The sequence below is a fragment of the Juglans microcarpa x Juglans regia genome, chromosome 7D (assembly GCF_004785595.1).
Source record: "Juglans microcarpa x Juglans regia isolate MS1-56 chromosome 7D, Jm3101_v1.0, whole genome shotgun sequence".
In the NCBI taxonomy this organism is placed as follows: domain Eukaryota; kingdom Viridiplantae; phylum Streptophyta; class Magnoliopsida; order Fagales; family Juglandaceae; genus Juglans; species Juglans microcarpa x Juglans regia.
In genome coordinates, this window is record NC_054606.1 from 4,362,727 (window position 1) to 4,387,175 (window position 24,449).

Genomic DNA, 24,449 nt, shown 5'->3' on the forward strand with positions numbered 1-24,449 from the left:
ATGTTGACATTCACATTTGACAAAAGTGATATACATATAAATTGACGTGATTTTATATGATACGTTAGATTTATTTTATAATAAAAATAATTTTAAATTATTATTTTTAATTTAAATAATTATACAATCTAATGTATTATATCAAGTCACGTTAATTTTTAGGATCACTTTGTAATTATCTCATTGTTGTCTGGGGAATAATCCACGATAGGAGCTGAACAAGGGAGGGTCTGGACCCTGTACGCTCTCTTGTAATTGGCAGTCAGGTCGTGGATTGAGTCGATAGCTTAAAAAAATAAAAATAAAAAAAGGATTTTATTTTTAATAAGAAATCAACAACTAATATAACATGATAAGTTTTTTTTTTCCCTCTAGATTAAACTAGTAATCATAAATTTTCAGAAAATTACTAATATTCCATTATCAATCATTGCCTCGTCTAGTTTATTTGAACCCCATACCATTCTCTTGCAATTTTTTTTTTTTTTTTTTTAAAAAGGTGAATGGATTATTTTAAGATAGAGTTCTCTTATCTGAAATGTATTGTTCAGATAGTTTTCTTGATGTGACATTATCACATGATGTCGTGTGATTTATTATTAAAAAATATATTCAAAATAAAAGGATGTTTGAAAATATAAAGACGAAGACTAAAATATTAAATTTTTTCGTTTTGTATTTATAATTCTTTTAAACCACGTGGCATCACGCGGTGGGATCATCGAGCAGTAAGCTTCAAATGATCTAGTAGTTTTTTTTTTTTTTTTTTTTTTTTTAAGATTCCACTTTTTTTTTTGTTACCACGTCAACAAAGTCGAGCAATATAAACTTCAATGGCCCGGTAGTTTTTGTTAAGATATCACTTTTTTATATTTTGGTTTAAGTCATTTGAATGTACTCTACAATGGATTAATCATTATTTGTTTTAAAAAAAAAGATTAATCTTTATTTTCAAATATTAAATATTATTTTATTTATTGTATTTATAGTCCACATTTAAAGGACGAGTCGACTAGAGTTTTTCTTTCTTTCTTTTTTTTTTTTTTTCTAAATAAAGGGATAAAAAAATCATCAAAAATATTTTGCTATAGCTACAGACTACAGTGTTTCAATCAATTTAGACTACGTTTGGATAGTGAGAATATCTGAGAAGTGTTGAGAATATTTGTAAATAATAATAAAAAAATAATAATAGAATAATAAATAGTAAGTAAAAAGTAATAAATAATAAAAAAGTAAGTGAAAAATAATAATAAAATAAGAAATAATAGTGAGAGTACTTGAAATACTCTTGATATTCAAACGTAGCCTTGTGAATTAAAAATAAGAGACTTTTAACTAATTTTCGTTAATTTTTATCGATCCTCTAAAAAAACAGTTAAAAAAAATCCTCTAAAAAAAGGCACAAATGTCAACTAGTAATACACTGCTCCCCTCCCCAACATAAAACCTACCTAAGACGTGTCCCTCGAAGTCAAAGCTGCCACATGGCCTGAGCACACGTGGCATTCTGATGGTTCAGCACTAACTACTAAGTCCTTCGTTAACCACCCCCTCAAGGCCTCAATTCAGTGTTTTTTTTACTCTAAACTTAGTGCAGAAGAAAATACAGCCCGCAGTTCAATCACACACACCTCTCTCTCTCTCTCTCTCTCTCTCGCAAGCAAGCAAGCATGGGTGGTGATGCGATCATCCCTCCAACTTCTACTTCTGGTACATACTCTCTCTTTCAATTTCCCAGCGTTTGGTTCTCTGGAAAATTTGACATGCTAGAATATATCTTTAGGAAAGAAGCCATTTCTTAGCTTTTCTCTCGCTTTTTCTCTCGGAATTTTACGAATACAAACTGGGCATTTGTGATTGTAAGCCGATTATGGGATTGTAATAACCAATCGCACTTTCTGATTCTGCAGAGGAAGATTCGTCCTCGCTGGAGCAAGACTTCTCACAAGTGCCATCACAAGCCCCTACTTTTCTTAGGCATGTTGATAGGAGTATATTCCTTTCTTCTTTGAGATCATTTTCTTTCCCTAACTCTCTGTTTATTTGTAGAGAAATTGAGGAAAGTGGACTCCTCTGAATTGACTTATCGCAAAAAAAGAAAAAGAACCCCAAGATCGTTGTTATAAAAAAGAGCCTCAAAATTATGTGTTGTCTATTATTTTGGTTTGCGGAGAACCTTATAAACTTACTTGACCGTATTTGGTTGTCTTAGGCTCACTGCGAGAGTCAATCTCTCAAGTACTAAACGCTAAGTTTTCATTTTTTTTATTACATTGCCTCAATTTCTACTTATAAAAAGACTAATTTACCTCAATTTTTCTTTAAAGACAAAATATACATGGTTTATCGGAAAGTTGTGCTGTGCTGTTGGAAGTTTGAATGAGTTTCTGGTTTTTAATGGGACAGGGATAATATAAGCATGAAAGTTGAGGATGGAACTGACAACGCAGACAGTTTGATGGTTTTTAAGGAATTTGACGAAGTTTGCAGTCAGTTTTCTCCCGCATCTTTGGATTTTGAGGCCAGGAGAAGAAACAGTTGTTATAGAGAAGTCCTGCAGAGTTATAATGAATTGAGGATTCGTAGCGAGAATTTGAAAGAGACGAAGAGCAAAATCTTGAGGTACTAATGTAATAGTTTAGTGGAAATTTTTGCAGTCTTAAAAAGGGTAGTTGTGGTAGATGAAGTATGTATTTAAATGAGTAGGTCTAGGCCATTTTTTATTTCAGAAAAAAGCTTTTCTGGCGTTGTTACAGCGGTTTATTTTTTATTCGATTTCATTAGTATGAAGTTGTTTGGTTTTCTCCAATGCTTGTTAGCATGTAAAACATAGTTTTATATTCCCTTAGGAATGAAAAATGAATTTCTTGTTTATTGTGAATAAGAGGTTAAGGTTCAATTTTCCTGTTCTCTACATAAGAGTCTAATAAAGCCTATCAAAGTACAGGATATACGCTCTCACTCAAGCAGAAACTGAAAATTTGAGAGAATGCACTTCTCTTTTGTCAAGCCATGCTTGTTTGGTAAAAAACAATGTAAACAAGTTGAAAAGATTGATAAAAATTATACAAGTATTTCTGGAAGAGGATTTGTTTAAGGGTAGGTCCTCTTTTGATTACCACGAAACTACAATACATTAAAAATTGTTGTCATGCACTAAAAAAGTCATAACAATCCTTAAAGACTTTGTTTTTCATTGTGCTAGAGACCAATATTATGCTTAGTACGAAATGACATGGTAGATTATCCTTCACAGCTACACACCTGGAGCATGGATTGAGAACGTGGGCGGCTTGCAATTGGCTGATTATGATGTCCCGAAGACAACTTCACTCATATTAATTGGTCCTAAAGGATCTGGGAAAAGCAGTCTTGTAAATAAGATCTCCAAGGTGTTTGACGAAGATAAGTTTGCTTCAGAAAGAGCACAAGTATCATGTATGATTCTATGTAATTTGATTTGAATGCCAGATGTGAACCTTATAAGGATGCCTTCTTTGCATTTTCCTAGGATAAGGGGATAAATTTAGTCATTTATTTCTATAGTTCCAATCTCTTTGATTGTTGTGCCAGATACATCTGTCGGGGATGGGACCCACTTCCTTCAGGGATATATGATTCCAAAAGGCTCCATGTCGTTTTGTCTTTTTGACACACGCAGTTTGTCTGATGATTCATCTGAGAACACTGAAATGCTAAAGCGGTGGATGACAAAGGGTGTTCGTCATGGGGATCCAGTTGTCAGGTCTGACTTTTGGAGTAAAGCACTTATAGGGTTTTATGATTTGTTTATTATTCAATCAATTCCTGTCTGTAAATTGCTTCTCAGGGATTCTGATAGTGCAAGTTTAAGAACCAGTATGAAGGGCAATGCTCACTGGAACATTTTCCTGTCAAGGGAGGTCAGAATGGTCAACTCTGTCATAGTTGTTGTAAATGGAATTTCTGTTTTGAAATCAATGGATAGTAATGATGAGTCAGACTTGAAGTATACCCGGACTGTTGCTGCAGCGTTTAGCTGCCCATACTTGTCATTCAAAGGTATTAGGACATCCTTGATTCCTTTTCTGTGTTAACGTCTTTTTGAACTTCATGCAAATATTTTTTACCATGGGAACTTCTTGGCACTAGTGTTTTGTTGTGTTCAAAAATTTATAAATACAGTACTACGAGGGAAAATAATACACTTTCTATCGACAGGACATCCTTATGGTACTGGCCAAAGAAGCTTATAATATTGAAGTGGAGGCTTATTTCATACATCTCCTCAACAAAAATAGAACCAAAATATCTGGTGTTGAAATATAAGACTAACATTCCAGGAATCAACGAGAATAATTTAACAGAATGAGAGTCAGGATCACATAAGGTGATGATAAGGGGCTTTAAGCAAATCAGTTTTTGCTTGATGAGCTAATTTCCTTATCCTTTTAATGTATTCTTTCCTACTGAATGTGTTTCCAATTCAATTGATGGAATCACAAATTCTCATGTTAGAAAAAGGGTTAATTTCACCTTTTCCACTCATGGTATGTAACAATTTTTTATTGTCAATTGTGTAACTCCGTTCCCATCGAGAATTGAATGGAGTTTTCCCATATTTCAACCCGAGAATCTAATAGAGACATTACTGTCAAGATTTTGACTGAAAAATTAAACCTTCCATGCCCTTGCCTAAAAGTGATGCTCTGCTCTGTTACCATTCTTTAAAATCTACCTTCAAATCTTTCATGTGAAATCAGAAAATTATGTGTTTCAAGAAAAATACATCTGTGATTTGGAAAAGTGGACTTTACCCACTCAGTCTTTAGGAGAAGGGCATCTTACCACCTGCGTTTTGTGTAATTGTTGCATCATTATATTTGTTGGCATAAATTTTTTTCATGCTAAGAGAAAAATCTCAAGTCAATAAAGTTTTACTTTTGAAACCAAATGTCGACAAATTGAATTCACTCTGTATCATGTGTGGCTGAAGTATGATTCACCTTTGAAAGAAACACTCTCTTGGGTCCATTATCAGCGTCAAAGTGAACTCTGCAGGATTATGAGATATTTGAGACTTGCCTCTTACTTACAATAAGAAGATTGTAATAAAAGGTTGAAGACTTGGAGGGACATAAGGCTTGTGTTGGTGGAATAATAACTGAGTGGTTATTTTTTCTTCAGACTGTAGCTTGGTCAGAAAAGATCCCATAATTTACATGTTATATGATAGAATGAAGCTACTTAAGTATAGATGCTGACTGCTGCAGCCATAAGCCGGTCAGAAAAGATATAATGTGTTGTTGCCCATGGTGAGCAGATGTGATTGCTTGGTAATGATGGCTGAATACTCCTATATTACTTACAGATGACAAGCCTGTTGTTGTTGTTACCCATGGTGATCTACTTTCGCTGTCAGACCGTGCTCGCATCCGTGTCTATTTGGGAGAGTTGCTGGGTATTCCACCTGCAAAACAGATTTTTGACATTCCAGGTGACAGTTAATCTAGCTCCTTTTTTACTAGAAAAGAAAAAGAATTGTGATGCTGGTGTCTTGCTTAGAGAGAGATTATAATTTTTTGGTTTATTATTTCCCTTTGTGCTTACAGAAAGCTCTGATCCAGTTACTGATTTGACAATAATTGACATGCTACACTTTTCCCTTGAGCGCGCTGATAAGAATCTTCCTCGTAAGAGCTGGATTATGAATAAGGTGTAGTCTTTTACTCTTTTTTTTTTTTTATATATATATATATATTGACCTCAAGAGTTTCAATCCTTTCGGGGGCATTCGGATTTTTCTTATCTCCAAAGTGGCAGTGTATGTGGCATGGCATGAATTCCTTATTCTTCTGCATCGTGGGGGAATTCTCTAGTTTATAAGCACCTAATTGAATAAGTTTGTGGAATTCTAGTATGTTTACAATGACGTCATACTTTACAAACAATTCTATACCCAAGATCAGGATGATTTGATTCCTGAACAACTTGCTGGATTCTGAAATTCCAGTATTAACAATTTAACAGCACTACATCCAATGCTGTTTTTTATCACTCGGTTCTTCTCTTTTTCTAATCTCTCTTTTTTTTTTCTTTTTTTTTTTCTGGATATATATTTCATTTTCCACTCAAATTCTTTCCTTTTTTGGTAGTATGCTGCTGTATGGGCAGTGAAAAAACTCTGAAGTTGTGTTGCAATTTAAAATTTCCTCATCTAGAAAGTTGACTTGAAATTCCCATTTATGCGGATGGTAGTAGCATTGGTTCAAATAAATTTAACTGCAGTTTACTTGTTATATATGTAGGTCTATGTTGCATTAAGATGTTCAAAGGGTCTTTATATTATTGAGTGGTTTGATTTTCATCATGTGGAAACAACCATGCCTTTATACTTAGTAGCCTGATATGTCATACTATGGATAAATTTAGTCGACCTGAGGTGAGACAACTTCATGCTGGTGAAGGTTGTTTGGTGAGATTTTGATTGAATTTGAACTTTGCAGCATATTGAAGATTGATTAAATTATTTTAGTCAAGGTCAAATGTGAACTTTCTTGTTGGTCTTGCTGGGTGATGCATGACTCAATATTTAAGATAAGTTATTATATATAGGGTGAAGAGGACAGCATGGCCATTAACGTTAGTTCATTTTAGTTGTGGTAGGAGTATTGTCCAAGTTTCTATCAATATTTTATTACTTGCGTGTTCTGTGTATGATGCTGTCCATGTGCGTGCCTTAGGGCTTAGGTAGGGAACCAGAGTCTCAATATGGTATTTTGTAATAGTAATCTGGGGTTTTAGAATGGCCTAGAACTGAGCCTAAAATCTGTATGGAAGTTTATATAAATTTGACAAATTTTCAGTTGCCTGAAGAGGTATGTGCAAATAAATTCACTGGCTTTTGCTGGTTCAGATTAAAACTTGTGGCAATTTCTACAGCTCAAAAAATTAACATTTTAGTATGGCCATTGCTAACTTCGATTATCAACTGTAGTGCTGCCTCAGAAGGTATGCTGATTGTGGAAATTTATATGCAGGTTGGGACACTATCTCCATCTGCATGTATATTGATATTAATAACCCTGGGGATTGTCATCATCTCAGCTTATGCGCACCATGCCCATATTCACCATGTCCATCGAGGAAAGGCTCATCGAAAAGCTCACAAACCTTCTCCTAAACAAGAAATAAATTGGCATGCAATTCGGCACTTGTGGTTGGAGTAGAATATGCTACAAACAAGAATGCTTCCATGTCTATATATACATACATACATACATGCATATACACACACTCGTGCACGCACGTAACACACGCGCGATACATATATATATATATATATATATATGATATTGTGTTGGTTTTTATATCCTTATCTTTTCTTCTCTGGTAAGTAGTCTTTGCAAATTGCCTATATTGTGATGGACATATGTCCTTTTCATAACCATATAACTGAATACATACTTAACCTACAAAAAATCAGCTTAATGCATTTGATTTCCATAGGGCAAACACATAAATAGACACCATATTTTTTGTTCTATTGTCTAGTTTTATTTTAGTTTACAGAATAAGCTAATTTTGAAACACGTAAAGGTCTTTGCGAGCTTAAATAGCAGTAACAGAGTGAGAGCTTAATAAGCTAATCCGCTAAACTGGCTTCGTTCGAGGGTTTGCTGTGAAGATTTGTTCAAAAAATCAGTATGGAAACAATAGCATGCCCTTGAAAATTCTCTTCCGGAGTACGGCTGAGCTAAAATTTTTATTCTAAGATACTTGTAATCATAGCATTTCCATTCAAGTGCAAATTATCTGCACCACTGACACAAAACTTGAGAGCAAGACAAAACTTGTCTCCAAGTCTTTGAGAAGATTCAACACAACTACCTATACCTGTCATACCTGCACCACAAAGGCAAAGGAATGACAGGATCTATACCTGAGATCAGAAAGGCTTTAATTAGAGGAGTCAGATTCAGAAAGAATCATCGTCCTACAGGTGTAGAAGTGTTTGGAATGCTCTGCAAAAATATAGCCCTTGCAGCAGGATCAGTTGAAAATAGGCCCATTTCAGCAATTGTAGCCGTACTACTTCCAAACTTCTCAATCCCTCTAGATATCATACAGGTGTGGTTAGCCTCCACAACTACCATTACATCTCCACCTAACAGCGATGAAACGCTCTCCGCAATCTGCCTGGTGAGTCTTTCCTGTACTTGGAGTTTGAAACCATAAAAATGTACTATCGACTGTAACAGGGATTTTGCAATGGGATTGAATCCTTCGGTACTGAGGTATCCTATATGCACCACACCATGAAAAGGAAGTAAATGATGCTCACACTGAGACCAAAACGACAAATTCAGCTCAGAATGGATCTGCTTTTCATACCGGGTGACTTCTCCATGGGGTGTACGAAGATCCATCCTACCACCAGCAAAGCCGTTCTGCTTCATCTCCAAATTACTATTTTGGAAGTTCACTAGCCACTTCACAAAACGACAAGGAGTTGCTAAAAGCTCTTTCCTCAATGGATCCTCACCCAGAGACCTGAGAATTGAAGCTACTGCAGTAACCATGGCTGGATTGGCTGGTCCATTGTCAGAGGAGGGTTTCTCACCTGAGGAAGATTGTGATGGGCACCAACATTGATCATGTGAATCTCTTCTATGATTTTTCTCCATATCTATGCCTCGAGATTTCAGAAGACTCAAAAAATCACCCCAAATTTCTGCACACTCATTTTCAAAAACTCCTGAACCTGAACAAACCCGAACCGTTACCCATCCTTGGTGATTGGACTCAAGAAAGACAGATCCCATGATAGGGAAACGGATGTGCAAACATTGGAGAATGACAGCAACGCCTGCTGGTTTGATGGCATGGTGCAATGCTGAGCAAATTTCATTTGCCAGACGCTGTGGGTCTTGGAGGCGTTTTCCAAATACATCAGCTACTCGGGAAAGCTTACTTAAGCCAACAACTCGTTGACCAGATGGGACATAACCCACATGACACTTCACCTGAAATGGAAGCAAGCATGACTCACAGTATGAGAAGAGGTCAAGATCTCGAACAATCACAAGTCCACCCACACCTCCAGCATGACCAACTCCACTATCCAGACCAGCTTCAGGGAATAAAGCACCTTGGACAATTTCGTTCACCTTTTGTCGATAACCTATATTAGTAACAAAGATATAGTATTAAGTAATTTGAAGTCAGGGCTTCATATCAAGGTGGGCAAGGTATTTTAGATGACAAAAACATTTTTTGATAATTAAGTATTCTTCTTTTCTTTTTTGAAAATAGATACTTTATTCATATCTTGCATTTGCAGCAAAATAACCTATGATAACCATTTTAGTCAAAAAGAATGAAGAAAGAGATCCGTGTAGGACTAGAACCGAGGACATCTGGCCAAAAAGGAACATAAATCAAAAGGCATCACTGAATTCGTTGAGGAGAGCAACAAAAGCATGAACAAGTATATACACCTATCACCATTTCAGAAACTCAACGTTCTTCATTAAGAAACATACTAGGACAGCAATTGTGTACTATCAACATGCAAAGCGTAAAATGATTGGCATAAAATAGCAAGACGTTGATTGTTGAGAATCTTTTATCAGTGAACAGTATGTTAAAAAGTGAACAGTATCAACGTGCATAGTTTAAAGAAAAATTATATTCATAAGCCTCGTACACCACACATATCATTTTTGTGATTTTTTTATTTTTTTCTCTTATCAAATGTGTGGTATATAGATGATGAATAGAAGAATTCAATTATTTTAAGAAAAAAAAATAAAAAAAATAAAAAAAAAATTGTGGTGTGCGGAGCTTATAAATAGAATGCTCTGGTTTAAAATGATTGGTATAAAAAAGAAAGAACCAAACAACGAGAATGTCAAAATTTTACCTATTCTAGTGGTTCATTACAGGTGATAATACGTCAAGATGATAAGATTCAAGTGCAATAAATCTGAACAAACTAACTTATAATCAGTTATGAAAAAAGGGACGGTTGAACAAGGTGAAGGCACAGAAAAGCACCTCTGGTTCCTTCTCTAAGGGCCTTGGCGACGCGAAGAGGGGTCTTCCTGAGACCTTCCCTGTTAACATCCTCCCCTAAACCCCGCAACAGAACTTTCACAGCATCCTCAATGTCTATAGTCTCCGGCTCTGCTTCAAATCCCAGCTGAGTGCAACCCAGTTTCACTTCATTCTCAAGCTCCACGTCGAAGTGTACCTCTTCCAAAGCGCCCATTGACACACCTCAAATCCCCCAACTAACACAGACCCCCAGTTACCAAATTTCAACAAACGAACTGAAATAAATCCTCCTAATAACCAAATTCAGCAATAATCAGCACGAAAATTTAAAATTGGAGGCACCCAAGTGAAGAATAAGGGCAAAGGAAAGGTAGGTCGTGCAGGATCTGGATAAGTTCTCAAACAAACCCGAACCTGATAAAGAACCGATAAAAATATTCAAAATTTAAGCTGCCCGCATCAAAATGATCCGAACCAATCTTGCGATAGGTAAGATACAGAGTATTGAAAATAAGAATATCCAAGATATTAGCTACGCAGAGGAATAAGAAGAGGGGCGCACGGATCAAACCAATTCAAGAAGAAAACGGGTATAAAAGGGGAGAGAGGGAGAGGGAGGATGGATGCAATTGGGCAGAGAAACGTAGGAATGCCGCTGATCTTTGGAATGTGTTGATTCTTAGATTTCTCTCAGCATGAAAATGGGCCTCACTTTGCACCCATAAAGAAAGTGAAAACGAGGTGCATATTGTACGACAGCGGAGGATCAGGGTCGGTACGCAAATCACATCAAATTCCCCTTCTTTATTTTCTTCTCATTTTCCTACGTCTGCTCTACTTCCCTTAATAACAAATAAATAAACATAAGAGGGAGGACCAGAAAGCTGTGGTGTGCTGTGAGCTAAAATGGTGGGTTGGAACTTTGGAGGTGCTTGGTTTTCTACGCAGCCTAAAGTGTAAAGTATGGTGGGATCCAAATACCAACATAGATGCGTGGTAGGGAAGAGAATGGTACACTCCACCAACCCACCAACGTCAAATTTAGGATTTATACCATTCTTTTAACGTCAGTGCATTAGACACGTAACTCTAAGGTGGTATTTCATTTGGTACGAGTTGGTATTTTATAATTTCAGGACGTAAGTTTTAAACCATTTATAGTAGTAAAGTCATTTCCACGATGTTTATTATGCTGTATTTAATGCTATTTAATCAAACTTACTTAACAGCGATTATAAAGACATGGTGATTCTCAACTTTCACGTGAAAAATTTCCTCAAATTTAGACGAGCGTTGCGTCAAGGTCTCATCAACTTACTTCACAGGCTCAGCTATTAATGATAATTTCTAATTTTGACAGAAAATTTCCTCAAATTTAAACAAGAGCGTTTGCGCATAAAAGGTCCATTCCACAACACTTATGGGGTGTATTTAATGTTATTTGATAAATTTACTTAACATCTATAAATGATAAGGTGTAAGTTTTAACATAAAAACTTCCGGTGTTAAATGAGAAATAGATAAATATATAAAGTAGGTCCTACAATATTTATTAATTATTTGAAGTTATTCCAAATACGAATAATATGTTGTGGGATCCCACAGAAGGAGGCCACCGAAACACTCATCGAATGGGCAAAAGAAAAATTGTATTTTTTTTCAAATATTTTTTAAATTCATTAAATATTTTTTTTAAAAAATAAAATTCATAAATTCATTTTAAAATCCTTACTTAACAATTAAGTAAAAAAAATAAAAATAAAAAAATTCAATCGGTGGCCACCATCGGTGACCACCTTACGTGGGAAAAGCATTTCCCTACATTGATATGTCTCTCACTCGAAACTTGACAAGAATTCGAGGCTGCTTTAATCCCACTTTACTCATATATCACTCCACCAACCACCCAAATGTAAAGATAAGAGAATGAATATTAGTCAATGACAGGTAAAGGTGGGTTGCATTTTATGAAATAATTAAATACATCAAAGGAACAGGGAGCAGCCTTCGGTCAATGCTTCCGTTGCATTGGCATTGCATCGTCTCCTGGTCATGTTCTAGTCTTTGTATTGTATGAATCAAGATGATAGGTGTTCCCTTCATCATCTTTGGCAACCAAAGTGATTAGTACTCATTTATTTGATCACAAATCACAGTGTACTCACAGTCAAAAAAAAAAAAAAAATACAGTGTACTCGGGAAGTGTGAATGAATACAAATTACATATATACATTTCATTTTTTTTTCTACTAAAATTAAATTATTAACGAAAATATCTTAGATAAAATTATAAAATTAAAAATAATCAAAAATCAAAACTTGAAAAAAGGCTAAAGTTATTGAGAAGTGTTACAGTCATAAATTTTTTTTTTATAAAAATAAATTTAAAAATTAACGTGATATCAAATAATATGTTAAATTTTTTTTATAATAAAAATAATTTTATAATATAAGATACTATTAACAATCTCAAAATGACCGCCACGTGGAGCTAACCTTTTTCCTTTATTAGTTGTTGCAGATATCTCAGATTCTCAATCTCAATATCTCTTATGTTCGTAACAAAACAGAATGTGAAGTCTATCAATTCTTACTGTTGTGTTTGAGTGTTGATTAGACGACGAGAGATATGCTCCAAAATATAAAGAATCGTAATATGCACGTGGGCTTTTACAATGGAAGGAAAATGATTGTTTATATACACAAAATAAAATATTAAAAAACACATATACGCACACATATGTAACCTCAAAATTACTTCGTTTATTCTCTAAATCGACGGAAAAGAAAATTGATGGGAAAATTGATAAGATATCTTTAAATTATATTTCTTAGATTTTAATTTTTTTAATTTGTTTTTATTTATACGAATATCCTTAACGTGTGTTACCAACATCCTCTTATTATATTTCTTAATTTTATCAAAAAAAGAAAGAGTTTTGCTATATATAATTATTTTTACATATATTTTATGCATTCTATTGATGTAATTGATTAAAATAATTATTTTATATTAAAAAAATAACGTAATCAATTATATTAGTAGAGTATGTAAAAGTGACTGCATATAAACTTTTTGAAAAAGAAAATCTAAATAAGATGCAAACAGTTGAAAAAAAGGTATTTTCAAAAGTAAAATATATATATACATATATATATTATTAAATTTTGTTGAAAGATAGATACTCTGGTATTTTCACTTTTTTAAAAAAAAATAAAAATTATAAAGGGTATTTTCACTTTTTAAAAAAAAATAAAAATTATAAAGGGTATTTTCACTTTTTTTTTTTAAAAAAAATTATAAAGAGTATTTTCACTTTATTATGTAATGAATATGTCATGTCCTTTAAAAATCCTTCGTATAAAATACTAATCTTTTATAATATAGGGGATTTAAGAATCTGGCCGCTGGACTGCCCTTTCTTCTCTTTTAAAGCGCAGAGGTTTGGTTTTCATTGTTCGAACGCAGTTTACAGAGCTGAGAGCACAGGTCTTTATAAAACCTAGTAATTTACTTGTTTCACAATCCAATCCATGGATCCTACTCATGGATCTAAGGCTTGGAGGCCATGCTTTCCTCTTCATCCTGCCCACCACCACCACCACCATAATCACTGCCATTTCCATTCTTTATGTTTCTGTCCTCACGGCCACCACCACCACCTCCACCTCCATCACCATCACCACCACCACCACCTCCATCATCACCAATTCAATGGTCTCCGCCATATATGCCCCAGTTTTAATACTTTTCCTCGAAACCCAGAACCTTCTGGTCACGTTCCTCTCCCAAACGATTTGAATAGGTGTGCTTCTGGGCGTGAAGAAGCTTATGATTTTACCACCCCGTAAGTTGCTCTAACCCAGTTTTTCTCAGCTATTTGATACGATTCGTTCATTTATTTGTCATGTCAAGGCCTTTTGCTCTCAAAATATTGAGAGTACCAGATAAAATATCTTAATAGAATGGCATATCATTATGTTTGGGAGTTAATTGGGCTTTTGAAATGAGGCTAAATTAGGTAGAATATTTGTATTTCATAGAAAATTAGATAAGTTGAGCTCAGTTAAGTGAGCTTAAATTCTTTCTTTTATATTTTAGATGGTTGGGTTGGGAATTGATTTAGGTGGTATTTGGACATCCTGATTCAAGTGGTTATTACACATATTGAAGGGAGGGAAAAAGAGTTGTGTTAGAGATAATTCATTGAGAGAAAAATGTTAGCGCCTAGATCAAGTGGAAAAAAGAGGTAATTTGTTGAATTTTTTTAGAAGCCCTTGTTGGAAGTTCTCTTGTAAACAATGGAATTTGTTTTGTTTCCTGTACAAGACCTTTGATTTTTGAACTTATATGACTAATGAGACTTGTTTCTCAATTGAATTTTCATGCTTGCTTTGGTTGCCATGATTACGAAAGTTTGGCACTTTGCATCTTTTCATTATCGGTGGTGCTGCAAAACTAAGATCATTGTTCAATAAAACGTGCTATAAATGTTCAGACTAGTTGGTCTAAATGAGAGAATACCTTGGAATTTTTTTGTCAATTAGAACATGTTCAGTGTAGCCCAAGCCAGTTTTCTTGTCTAAAAATATGGAAGAGAACCAATTCCTCAACTGCGCAAAAGAAGTCAATTGTGGCAATGGTACTAGCATCCTTGGATATCTAATGTCTTTTTGTTTATTTGTTGATGTCTACTAGTGATTCACAAGCTCTGCCATCAGCATAAACACATTCATTATTAGTTCTATTGTTCTGCATCAAAAAGATTCCTACTAGTTACAACAATATTTTCCATTTGCTTTTTCTTATCCAAATTGGTCTTTCATGGTGGTGTTGAAATAGGATGTTACAAGAGCATAACTATGAAGAATTAAAAGAGGAAGAGGACGATGACCCAGTTTTTGTTCTGACTGATGAATGGAGGGAGTTCTTTGCGAAATCTGAAGCAAAGAGGAAATTAGGTGATAATTTTTTACTCTGTTTTTTGTTCCCTCACAAATATTGTTTTTAAATATAAGATCTTCCCACAAATCTAGCTTGTAATGTGTTGTACTTATGTTTCACAGAGAAAAAGCAGGCTAAGAAGAAAGGAAAAAAATAAATAGAGCAGTTGGAGGCATTCTTGAATCATTTGAAACGTGAAAGGTTGTGGAAAATTCATATGGTAGCTGCAGAGTTTATGGAAGATTGATCGAGAAATGCTTTTGTAGTCCATACATACTGTTGATGCAAGAGCTCACTTGGGAGGTTAAGATGATAGAAATGGTATTAAATTTCATGTGGAAATCAAATGCGCCATTGCTCAACGTAGATTTACTCCTTAAAGCTCTGTAGCTGTTGGAGGCTTGAGAGTTTGTATTTTTGTTCATGATCTTTAGTCCCAACGTCTTTTTACGCTGAAAGCTTGATTTTTGGTATCAACATGGTAAGTCATTTCATGCACCATTTCAATCATAGACCGAATTGTGACAGAATTTTTGGTTGAAGATCCGGTCTATGAGTTCATACCAGCTAGTGAGATTTACCTACGTCCTTATTATATTTCATCTCGGAACTACAAATAAGAGAAAAAACAGCGACCAGTGGCTAGATTGCCGGCACAATGAACAGTGCTGCCAGAAATTTATCACACATCATGACCCTACGTTTATCACAGTGGCGCGGTTGGAGACAAGTTACACTTCAGAACAATGCTTGCAATTTTAGCTACAAGACCCTTGAAAACTTTCAGAAAAACCTGGCTGCCTAACTGCTTTGTAATGGTTGAGTTTTTCAAGCACTTATTTTTTGACATAATAATGCATTTGGAATATCTTCTTATAGTTTATTTAATTGTTATATTGAGAAACTTTGCATCTTCAAGGCAAGTAGTCTGTTATGGTTCAGTCACTTGTCTCCAAGTGAATGCTTCCTGTAACTGGTAACGCTGTTCTATCTCCAATATGTTCTGCCAGTTTCGATCCCACTAAGATTAAGAGAAGACCATGGTTTCGCGTATATTATATATATTTACATATAACACATTACAAACACATTATAAATCCAGGCAATTAGTTATGTTGTCAATCTGTAAGTGTGTAGCTTTAAATAAACCAAATTTACATAAAATCGGTACATATTTGCATAGAGACTGATTGATCAACTAGCTTTTTAAAGTGAACTTCGTTACATTAATCATCTCTTAGAAACACAATTATCTGATCTCACAGGATATGTCTCCTACATATTGTAATACAACCTCTTCTCTCACCCTTTGCTTGGCTAAAGAGCACGTTGATAGGTTTCCGATACAATAAACAATACAATCATCTACTTCGTTTGGGATAGACCAGAAACTCTATCTTGGTCATAGCAAGAGAAATAGCATTATTTTCCCGCAGGAGGCAGAGTTACAAACCGTTTATGCCTTCAAATTTAGCTTGCTGAGAGCAGCAATGACTCTGTCGTCCGTGATCATTCTGTGGTTCTCATAGAAGTCTAATATCTCCATGGAAATATTTTTTACCTGTCAAAAATTTGCACATTAATAGTTTAGGGAGTAGAACACATCAGGACTTTTTATGAGCTGCAAATCCATAACAATAACTTCAATGGAAATTTATTGCAGTTAATAAAATTACATGGTCACACATGCAAGGCACGTAATGACAGGTAGTTCTCATGAAGCATTTCAATAATGGGCAATTTTCATGACACTATTACCTACCTGTCACTTGTACTTGATAAATTTTCATGACACTTTACTCCTCTAGGATCAATCCTATCAGAAACTACATTCAATTTTTTTTTTTGATACATGGGGGAGGGGGATTCGATCATTGGTTCTCTTAGTGAGAAATCAAGGTGTTGCCAATTGATCCAAAAGATCTTGGCACTACATTCAATTTCTATTCACAGTATTTGGCATGTCTCCCATAGCCCATGAAATGAGAGAAAAAGAAAAAGAAAATAATACAAAAAAGTAAATATATTACAAAGTCTTTTTATCAGTCAATATATATTAAAAAGGATTCTGCAATTTAGCTACGACACTCTTAACCCATGGAAAAGGGCATACTAATGAAGTTTTGGTGCTTAAAAAGGGTACAGGCTACTTGAAGATGCTCCATAATAAGCAATTTGGCCTTTGACTTTGAGGCAAATCAACTAAAAGTTCAAGATGGCAGTTGGCAGTTAGACATGTCGCCTGAAATATGATCATGTATTATTGTTTTTCGTTTTTTAATTAGAATGTGTTCCACCTTTTTACATCCTTCCCAAAAAGGGTGCCAATTTATGGTTTTAATCAGATTAATTGGAATAAGAGGTGACAGAAAACCATGACAAGAGTAAGAATTAGCTTTGGAAAAATTACCGCATTCATATCAACACGAAGCTCTTCAAACCATGCAGTGGTATCCTTTTCCCTGAGTACACTAGCAATATAAATGCATGCTAAAGCAATCAGATGCGGAGGATGTACAAGAATAAGGTCCATCTTGTAGGTGTCATTCACGAGTCCCCTGCTAATTTTAACACATCAGGGCTACATCACATTTATGCTTACCGATAAAAAAAAAAATGTTCTTGTAAATCAATAGATGCTAACATATTGTAGAAAAAGAAGCAAAATAACTCTACGGAATTGATTGCAGGTAGAAAAAGAAAAACATGCCATGAGTACAGTGAGAGGAGAATGTGGAGCTACAACTATGTTTAACACAAGCAGCTGTGTCAAGCACTTCTCGCACTTTTATTATTTGAAAGGAACAAGCAATTATCTTGGAAAAAATACACTTTCCATCCTTCAACAAATAGATGTTTTACACTTTACGCTCTAAGCAAATGACACATCGTACTCTTCAACTACCAAATATTGACAAATAAAGTCCTCATCCAATTATAACCGTTAAGATAGATGAAAAATAGGTAAAAATAAGGAGAAATGATATTTGCAGTCATATAGTGCGCAATTGCTGCACACTCATTTTGAAAAAATTGAGTATATATGGAACCCACATGAAAAAATTAATTTTTTAATGGTGGGCCCCACTCTTTATCAAAAGGAGTGCGTAGCACTTGCACAATCCATGACTATATCTAGCGTTAATAAAAAATAAGTGACATGGCAGTCTGTTTTAAAAAACTTGTATGGTGAGCCATAGTGGCAGGAAGGTCAATGTCGCATCAGAATTATCCAACATTGATTGAAATACCAAAAAAACAGATTGACAACACAGCTTTGGACAAAATCATACAGCATATCCATGAAATACCAAGATTACTGTATCGGCAAAGGATCCCAAGGCCGGAATTCTTCTTTTTTTGTCCCGCTTTTAATGTGAGAGGCTCTTGCTAGGGTTTTTTTCACCAAGGTCCTAATTGAGCCTTCCTTTTTCCTTTTCTTTTCTTTTATTTTTTCCCAATGCTATATTCTCTCTTTCCCAATGCTATAGCGAAAACTAAGAACCCATCTCAATTATACTTGTGAGCAATGCTGAGGGAATGGCAAGAAAATAAATAAATAATTGGAACATACATAACATGAATATTAAAACCTTATTGATCCCAAATATTAAGAAAAACAAAGAATAGATAGGCACGAAAGAATAGATGGGCACGGTGACGTGTCCCAACAATCACCTCAGAAATTTGACTATGCTGGAAATTTGACTCTTACCAAGTTAATTGGGTCATATTTATATCATTCAGACCTGCATCCTGAAGCAACCTACCAGAGCAAGGAGAAAAGGATGAACAATTGTCACTGAGGAAGATATCTCATTGAGAAGATCAAACGACTAGCTTTGATAAAGGAGCAATCTAGTCTAAAAAATCAGACACAGAGATCATTATTGGCATCATCGGAACCAAAGTAGACTTTTCTTCTCTCTGGCAGTAACCTAAGGTAGCCTGGGATTAATTAAATCTGAGTTTGCAATCACACTCGTAATATTAAAAGTAACAATAAGTGAATGCAAGCATACAAATCCCAGATCTAGGACTATACAACTGTAGAAGTAATATATTACAAGAAATCAACAGTTATCAGGAATGAGATAGGGACATAGGCATGTGCCTAATTTAGAAGTGTCATTTAAAAGTTTGATATCAACTAGCAGTACCAAAGAATATGAAGACAAACTGCATTAACATTCCAACCAAAATGTCTAGTATCAGATAATTGCTTTTTTTATAAGTGCCAAGTATCAGATAAATATGAAAAGGAAACTGAAAATCTGGTGGTTACAGCTTAAATAAGGTATAACACCAAGTCAAAACCAAGACTGACATTCAAGCAATCAAGTAATTCATCAAGTTGATGGAGCTGACCACTGATCAGTTACAGTCTAAACTTAAAAAGATTAATTCAAAAAAAAAAAAAAAAAAAAAAACCAAACATCTTACAACCAACCTGAATTAGCTAAAGATACCTGATAAAGGGGATGAAATACTTACTGAGACAATGCTCGGTAAGGATGGAATACAACTAAATAATAATTGAGTGCTTCTAAAATCTTCATTTCCATTTCAAGGATGTCCTTGATCTCATACCTATCATACCTATACTTTTCATCAGCACCTGTGAAACAGAAAAGGAGGGTTCTAAGAACTTCACACACTGCCTAAATGTCAACCATTGAATTTGTTAGGAACTCCACTGATTTAACTATTAAGTTCAGTATCAAGTAATTACATAATTTCTTGTGGTAAAACACAAGAAGCCTGGCCTGCACTGTGCTTTCTTCTGCTTTAGACGCCAGGTACAAGCAGGTTGGAGCAACAAGGCGTGGATCATATTCTGTCATACTCTTTCTGTGAGAACAAAAGGCTGTTAAGCTTAGCAAGCAGCCACACAACAGGGTGTAAAAGGTGTCTGAATCTGCTTTCTTCTAAGAGGATACCCAAATGACAACATATAAAGCAATCCAAGTGCTTGTATGCAAAACTGAGTCAAAAAATTCTTGAGAAAAAGAAAATACTCAGAAAATAATGTCCTTCCAAATATTTAAGAGCAATTTAGCAGGAGAGAAGGACATGATAAGCCACCACCAAGCAAAAACTATCTCCCAAATTTGGTCAAACAAAAACCACATGTAGCAGGTCTCAAACTCAGTTTATCCTTTCACTTGTACTAAGAATCAACATGAACATTGTAATTCTGCTATTCTAAATGAAATTCAATGGGACCCAGAGAGACCATGTATTTGTCCATATGATACACCAGAATGAAGTATTTACATCTTTATAAGCATGCAACTATTGCTTCGCACTTAGGCTGTGAACAAGTTGCAAAACCAGCATTGCCCCATTAATTTATTTTATGCTGTGTATAGCCAAAGATGAGTATAGCCACTGATGGAGGATTACTACGTACAGTTTGTAATGAAGAGACATGTACAGTACACAAAGTAGAGTATAGTTACAGAAACCCATGTTTTTGTAAAATTTGAAGGAAATAGCTCAATATAGCCCGGATTATGTATTTTATAACTAATATCCAGTTTGCTACAGTACCATCTCTACATCTATGGAACACTATTCACACTTGTATAAATATTTAATTCATTTATCTCTCTACTTTTTATTCATTTCTTTATCTACTTTCTACTTTTTATTTTATTTGAAATGAATCGAATGTATTAAAAAGTATAATATTTAAATGATATAAAGAAAAAATAAATAAGCTGATGTATGGTATATTGTAAAAGTCAGTATGTAAAATAGAAAAAGTGGATTTTGGTGATATATTTTGAAGGATAGGAAAAAGTGGATTGTAAAAAGTTTTGGTTATGTAAAAAAGTCAGTATTTAGGCTATTAACCAGAATCAAAAAATACAATGAACTGGCAATACCCAATTATCAACAGGTACCACAAATTCAAATGATAGTTGTTACTTGGATGAAAAGCAAACAAAAAGCCAGAAGCTTGTCGTCACTAATTGAGCTTATTTTTCATCATCAGGTAATTGCTTGGGTACCTGGTGTAAACGCGTCTCATATATGCTACTGCAGTAGCTACCACCCTGAAACAATTGACCAGTATATTAGAGATTTAACTGAGTGGTGAAAATAGTCTAATCTACCTTTCTACACCAATTTTGTAAAGTTAACAAACCAAATTACTGAGAATTAACTGTTGTCATGAGGTCCTGAAGGATACAATAGTACCTAATCACCCCACAATTCTTAGAAACAAAAATTCTCAGAATGTATCTAGGTGTTCTTTTGTATACTTTCTGTGTACATGAGCCATGCCTATTTCATTCATATCAATAATATTTATCTCTTACTTATCAAAAAAAATTCTTAGAAACAAAATAATTTTGTTCCATTTGTATTCACAAATTCTAGCATCAGTAGTGGTAGGAGGTACTTGCTTATAAGTCAATAAAGTTGAGAATATGTGAATAAATTTCAGAAGTAGATCGGCCCCGTTTGGATGTTGAGGTGAGATGAGAAATCTCAACTCATCTCATCTCAACATCTAAGCATCACTCAAACACAAATATTTTTTAATTTTAAATTTTCAACTTTTTCATCTAATCATTATCTAATCATTACAACTTTCCCAAACTTCCAAACAAAACACAAAAAACAATTCAATTTTTTCAAATTCCAAAACAAAAATTATATTAAAAAATTATATTCTAACAATATTTTAACTTTATAATATTTTTATTCAACTTTTTCTCTCATTTCCCAAAACCCCATAAAATATCTTAATTCAAACCATTTCACTACTATTCACAAATTTTTCATCTCATCTCAACATCCAAACGAGGCCTGACATCAAGACTAGAGAGGTTCAAATGAGTCAGTAACCCTTATTTTCCCCATCAGTCAAAACAAGCTTTGATCAATTCTAAACACTATTATTTTCTATCTGAATGTTGACATTGGTGTTTACTTAAATTAGCCATGCATCGTGGTTCACAGGTCATCTTACTACCAGGCAAAGATTGTACAAGTTATATGTGAATCAAGACTTCAAGAACCATCTAAGCAGGGGAAAAGAAAAGGCAGTTCTACTTGTATTTTTTTTTTAAAAGCATAAATTATGAACATATAGGTAATGGTTTCGGTAAGATTAAAAGATTAGTTCAAACCTTTGCCTCACTTTAACATATTGAGCCAATTTCCATATATCTGAAAACAAGCCAATAAAAAAGTGAACTTTTAAAATAATGTAGATATTATAGCAACATTATTAGCAGGAGCACATATGCGCAATGCATTTCAAGGGACGTTCAAGAAATACAGGAGTTATAATTCTATGAATCAACAAATTCACAATCGACAAAGAAATCCATAAAATCAAGAACTGCAAGAGACGGTATCAAACCAATAAATTACAAGTTGATAACAGCAAAATCCAATTACAATAAAACACACATGTGCACATGAGAGAGAGGGCGAACAAAAAATACCATTTCCCCTTATGTCTCTAATAGCATATGCAACTCCAAGTGACAAGTTGATAAGCATATACTAAAAAATGTATGCATCTTGTCTCGTAGTCTCAAGTCTTTTAGAAACCTATCATATAAAGGTGCACTGCACCAGGAAAGCAACAATTCTCAATAAAACACAGTCAACTTTCTATTGATGTAGTTAACAATCTCTTGTCATGTTTAATCACTACCCTAATTATGATTTCAATTTTCCGTTATAGCAGTCTTAGCAGATGCAATTTTCAGCAGTCAGTCTTGATGCAGTTCTTGGTGGGGAAAAAACGAAAACCTCGATCCACCATATACGAAAAGACCGTAGTATACTGAGATAAACTTTGTCCAGACAAAGGGCATTAAAGTGTAAAGTAACAATTCCAGCACGAACGATCAAAATTTTCTGCAATTAAAAGAAAGAAGGGGAAAAGCACAGAGAATTACTTAAAGAAGCTGAAATCCAGATGAAATCCATCAAAACAAAAGCAAAATAATGGAGTGAAATCCAACATAAAGTGTGCGTTTGAGAGAGAGAGAGAGAGAGAGAGAGAGATCTTACAATTGGCCATGTGCATCTTAATAAGCTTGAAATCCTCAAGAGTGATGCCTTTGTCTTTGTCGAGTGGGTGCAGCACATCCACATCTTCCTGATCCAAAAGCTGTTTGCTTGAAAAACACAAAACATACCCAAATTCAGAAACCCGAAAGAAGAATGGCATAAACAACCAAAATAAATCTAAAACACAGAAAACACAGTAAATAAAATGAAAAGAGGGTATGTTGGAAACGTACTAGTGAGAGGATGTCCAGAAATTGGCAGCCATTTTTGGATCAGGGACCAGAAAGTTCCCGTGAGTCCTCAACGGAAAGTCAAAAGTTGTTTCGATCGATCAAGATCCAGCTAGCCTAAAAAGGATGCTGTTCTGCGGCGAGCGGAAGTTCGGGGGGCGCTCCGTTTCGGTTTCCGCCTTTTTTTCGCATCTATTTTATTGTTTTGTTAAAACAATAAAAAGAGTTGGTCCAATTCTAACGTGTTTCGATAACCAACGCTTCTCAACACATTCTAAATATTTTTATATAGATAAAGAGACTCCACATGCCAAACACATTTGAAGTAGTTTGAACAAAATCTCTCCATTATATTTCACTATGAGTCGAGAGTTCACTACTCACATGCAAATGATAGTGTGCGACGGAGAGGGAGATGAAAGTTCATGGTGACTGGGTCTGCGAGAGGTGGTGGAGGTGCGGTGGTCTGGGTGGTCGTGTACGGCGGTGCAAGTGAACAGAAATGGGAGAAACTCATTTCGGTTGGATTACTACAGGAGAGAGAGAGCTGCGCGTGGAGGAGATCAGTGCTGGTTGGCTTGGTGGCTGGCGTGAGGGGGACTCACCGGTGGTGGCGGTGAGGTTGAGTGGCCGTGTACGGTGGCGCAAGTAGAGAGAAATGGGTTTCACCCATTTCAGTTGGGTTACTGCAGAAGAGAGAGAGGGTTGCGCGTAGGGGAGATCGGTGGTAGCTGGCTTGGTCGCCAGCGTAAGGGGGAGTCGCCGGTGGTGGCGGTGAGGCTAGGCAACGTACGGTGGTGCCAAACTGGGCTGAAAGAGAACCAGGCGTGGGGGAGAATCGAGCCAAAGGAGAGAGAGAGAGAGAGAGAGTAAAGAAAAAAAATATTATAATATTTATCACTATTATATATAAATACAAAATAAAATCACTATTATATTTAACACTATTATATATAAATAAAATCATCATTAAAAAAAAATCAATTATTGATGGGACCCAAACATTTTTCAATTATCTATCTAAGAGTCGACAACTCAACATACTTCATACATCCAAACAACTTATTTTACTCTCAATGGGACCCACAAACCTATTTCAATCTCTACTCATAACTATTCACAAACATTCTCAACACTTCTCAGATATTCTCACTACCTAAACATAGCTACACGTGTCTTCTTTTTATATG

General features: G+C 35.0%; 4 protein-coding genes across 6 annotated transcripts; 2 read left to right on the top strand and 2 right to left on the bottom strand.

The window, feature by feature from the left end:
- The first annotated feature begins 1,554 nt into the window (after nucleotides 1-1,554).
- LOC121238749 lies at nucleotides 1,555-7,457 on the top strand. Its single transcript, XM_041135760.1, has 9 exons — nucleotides 1,555-1,713; nucleotides 1,914-1,980; nucleotides 2,410-2,625; nucleotides 3,260-3,441; nucleotides 3,577-3,748; nucleotides 3,833-4,044; nucleotides 5,354-5,479; nucleotides 5,595-5,698; nucleotides 7,023-7,457. Exons 1-9 carry the CDS (start codon nucleotides 1,674-1,676, stop codon nucleotides 7,209-7,211), a joined length of 1,308 nt encoding a protein of 435 aa, XP_040991694.1. The 5' UTR covers nucleotides 1,555-1,673; the 3' UTR covers nucleotides 7,212-7,457.
- A 251-nt stretch (nucleotides 7,458-7,708) lies between these two features.
- Nucleotides 7,709-11,025, bottom strand: LOC121238748 (GTP cyclohydrolase 1-like). Its single transcript, XM_041135759.1, has 2 exons — nucleotides 10,042-11,025; nucleotides 7,709-9,166 (listed from the first exon to the last, which is right to left on the bottom strand). The coding sequence occupies exons 1-2, from the start codon at nucleotides 10,253-10,255 to the stop codon at nucleotides 7,971-7,973; spliced, it is 1,410 nt and encodes a 469-aa protein (XP_040991693.1). The 5' UTR covers nucleotides 10,256-11,025; the 3' UTR covers nucleotides 7,709-7,970.
- A 2,404-nt stretch (nucleotides 11,026-13,429) lies between these two features.
- On the top strand, nucleotides 13,430-15,528 carry LOC121238753 (SKI/DACH domain-containing protein 1-like). The gene is made up of 3 exons (XM_041135765.1): nucleotides 13,430-13,889; nucleotides 14,885-15,003; nucleotides 15,109-15,528. Exons 1-3 carry the CDS (start codon nucleotides 13,576-13,578, stop codon nucleotides 15,141-15,143), a joined length of 468 nt encoding a protein of 155 aa, XP_040991699.1. The 5' UTR covers nucleotides 13,430-13,575; the 3' UTR covers nucleotides 15,144-15,528.
- Nucleotides 15,529-16,139: 611 nt separating this feature from the next.
- On the bottom strand, nucleotides 16,140-23,489 carry LOC121238751 (cyclin-C1-2-like). 3 transcript variants are annotated; one of them, XM_041135764.1, is made up of 9 exons: nucleotides 23,263-23,489; nucleotides 23,030-23,129; nucleotides 22,132-22,171; nucleotides 21,004-21,048; nucleotides 19,719-19,837; nucleotides 19,481-19,604; nucleotides 18,702-18,752; nucleotides 17,397-17,547; nucleotides 16,140-16,547 (listed from the first exon to the last, which is right to left on the bottom strand). In XM_041135764.1, the coding sequence occupies exons 2-9, from the start codon at nucleotides 23,043-23,045 to the stop codon at nucleotides 16,443-16,445; spliced, it is 651 nt and encodes a 216-aa protein (XP_040991698.1). In that variant the 5' UTR covers nucleotides 23,046-23,129; nucleotides 23,263-23,489; the 3' UTR covers nucleotides 16,140-16,442. The 3 variants fall into 3 exon arrangements, with proteins under 3 accessions (XP_040991698.1, XP_040991696.1, XP_040991697.1); XM_041135762.1 differs by having other exon boundaries at nucleotides 23,030-23,136; XM_041135763.1 differs by having other exon boundaries at nucleotides 17,397-17,544; nucleotides 23,030-23,136; nucleotides 23,263-23,488.
- Nucleotides 23,490-24,449: the final 960 nt, after the last annotated feature.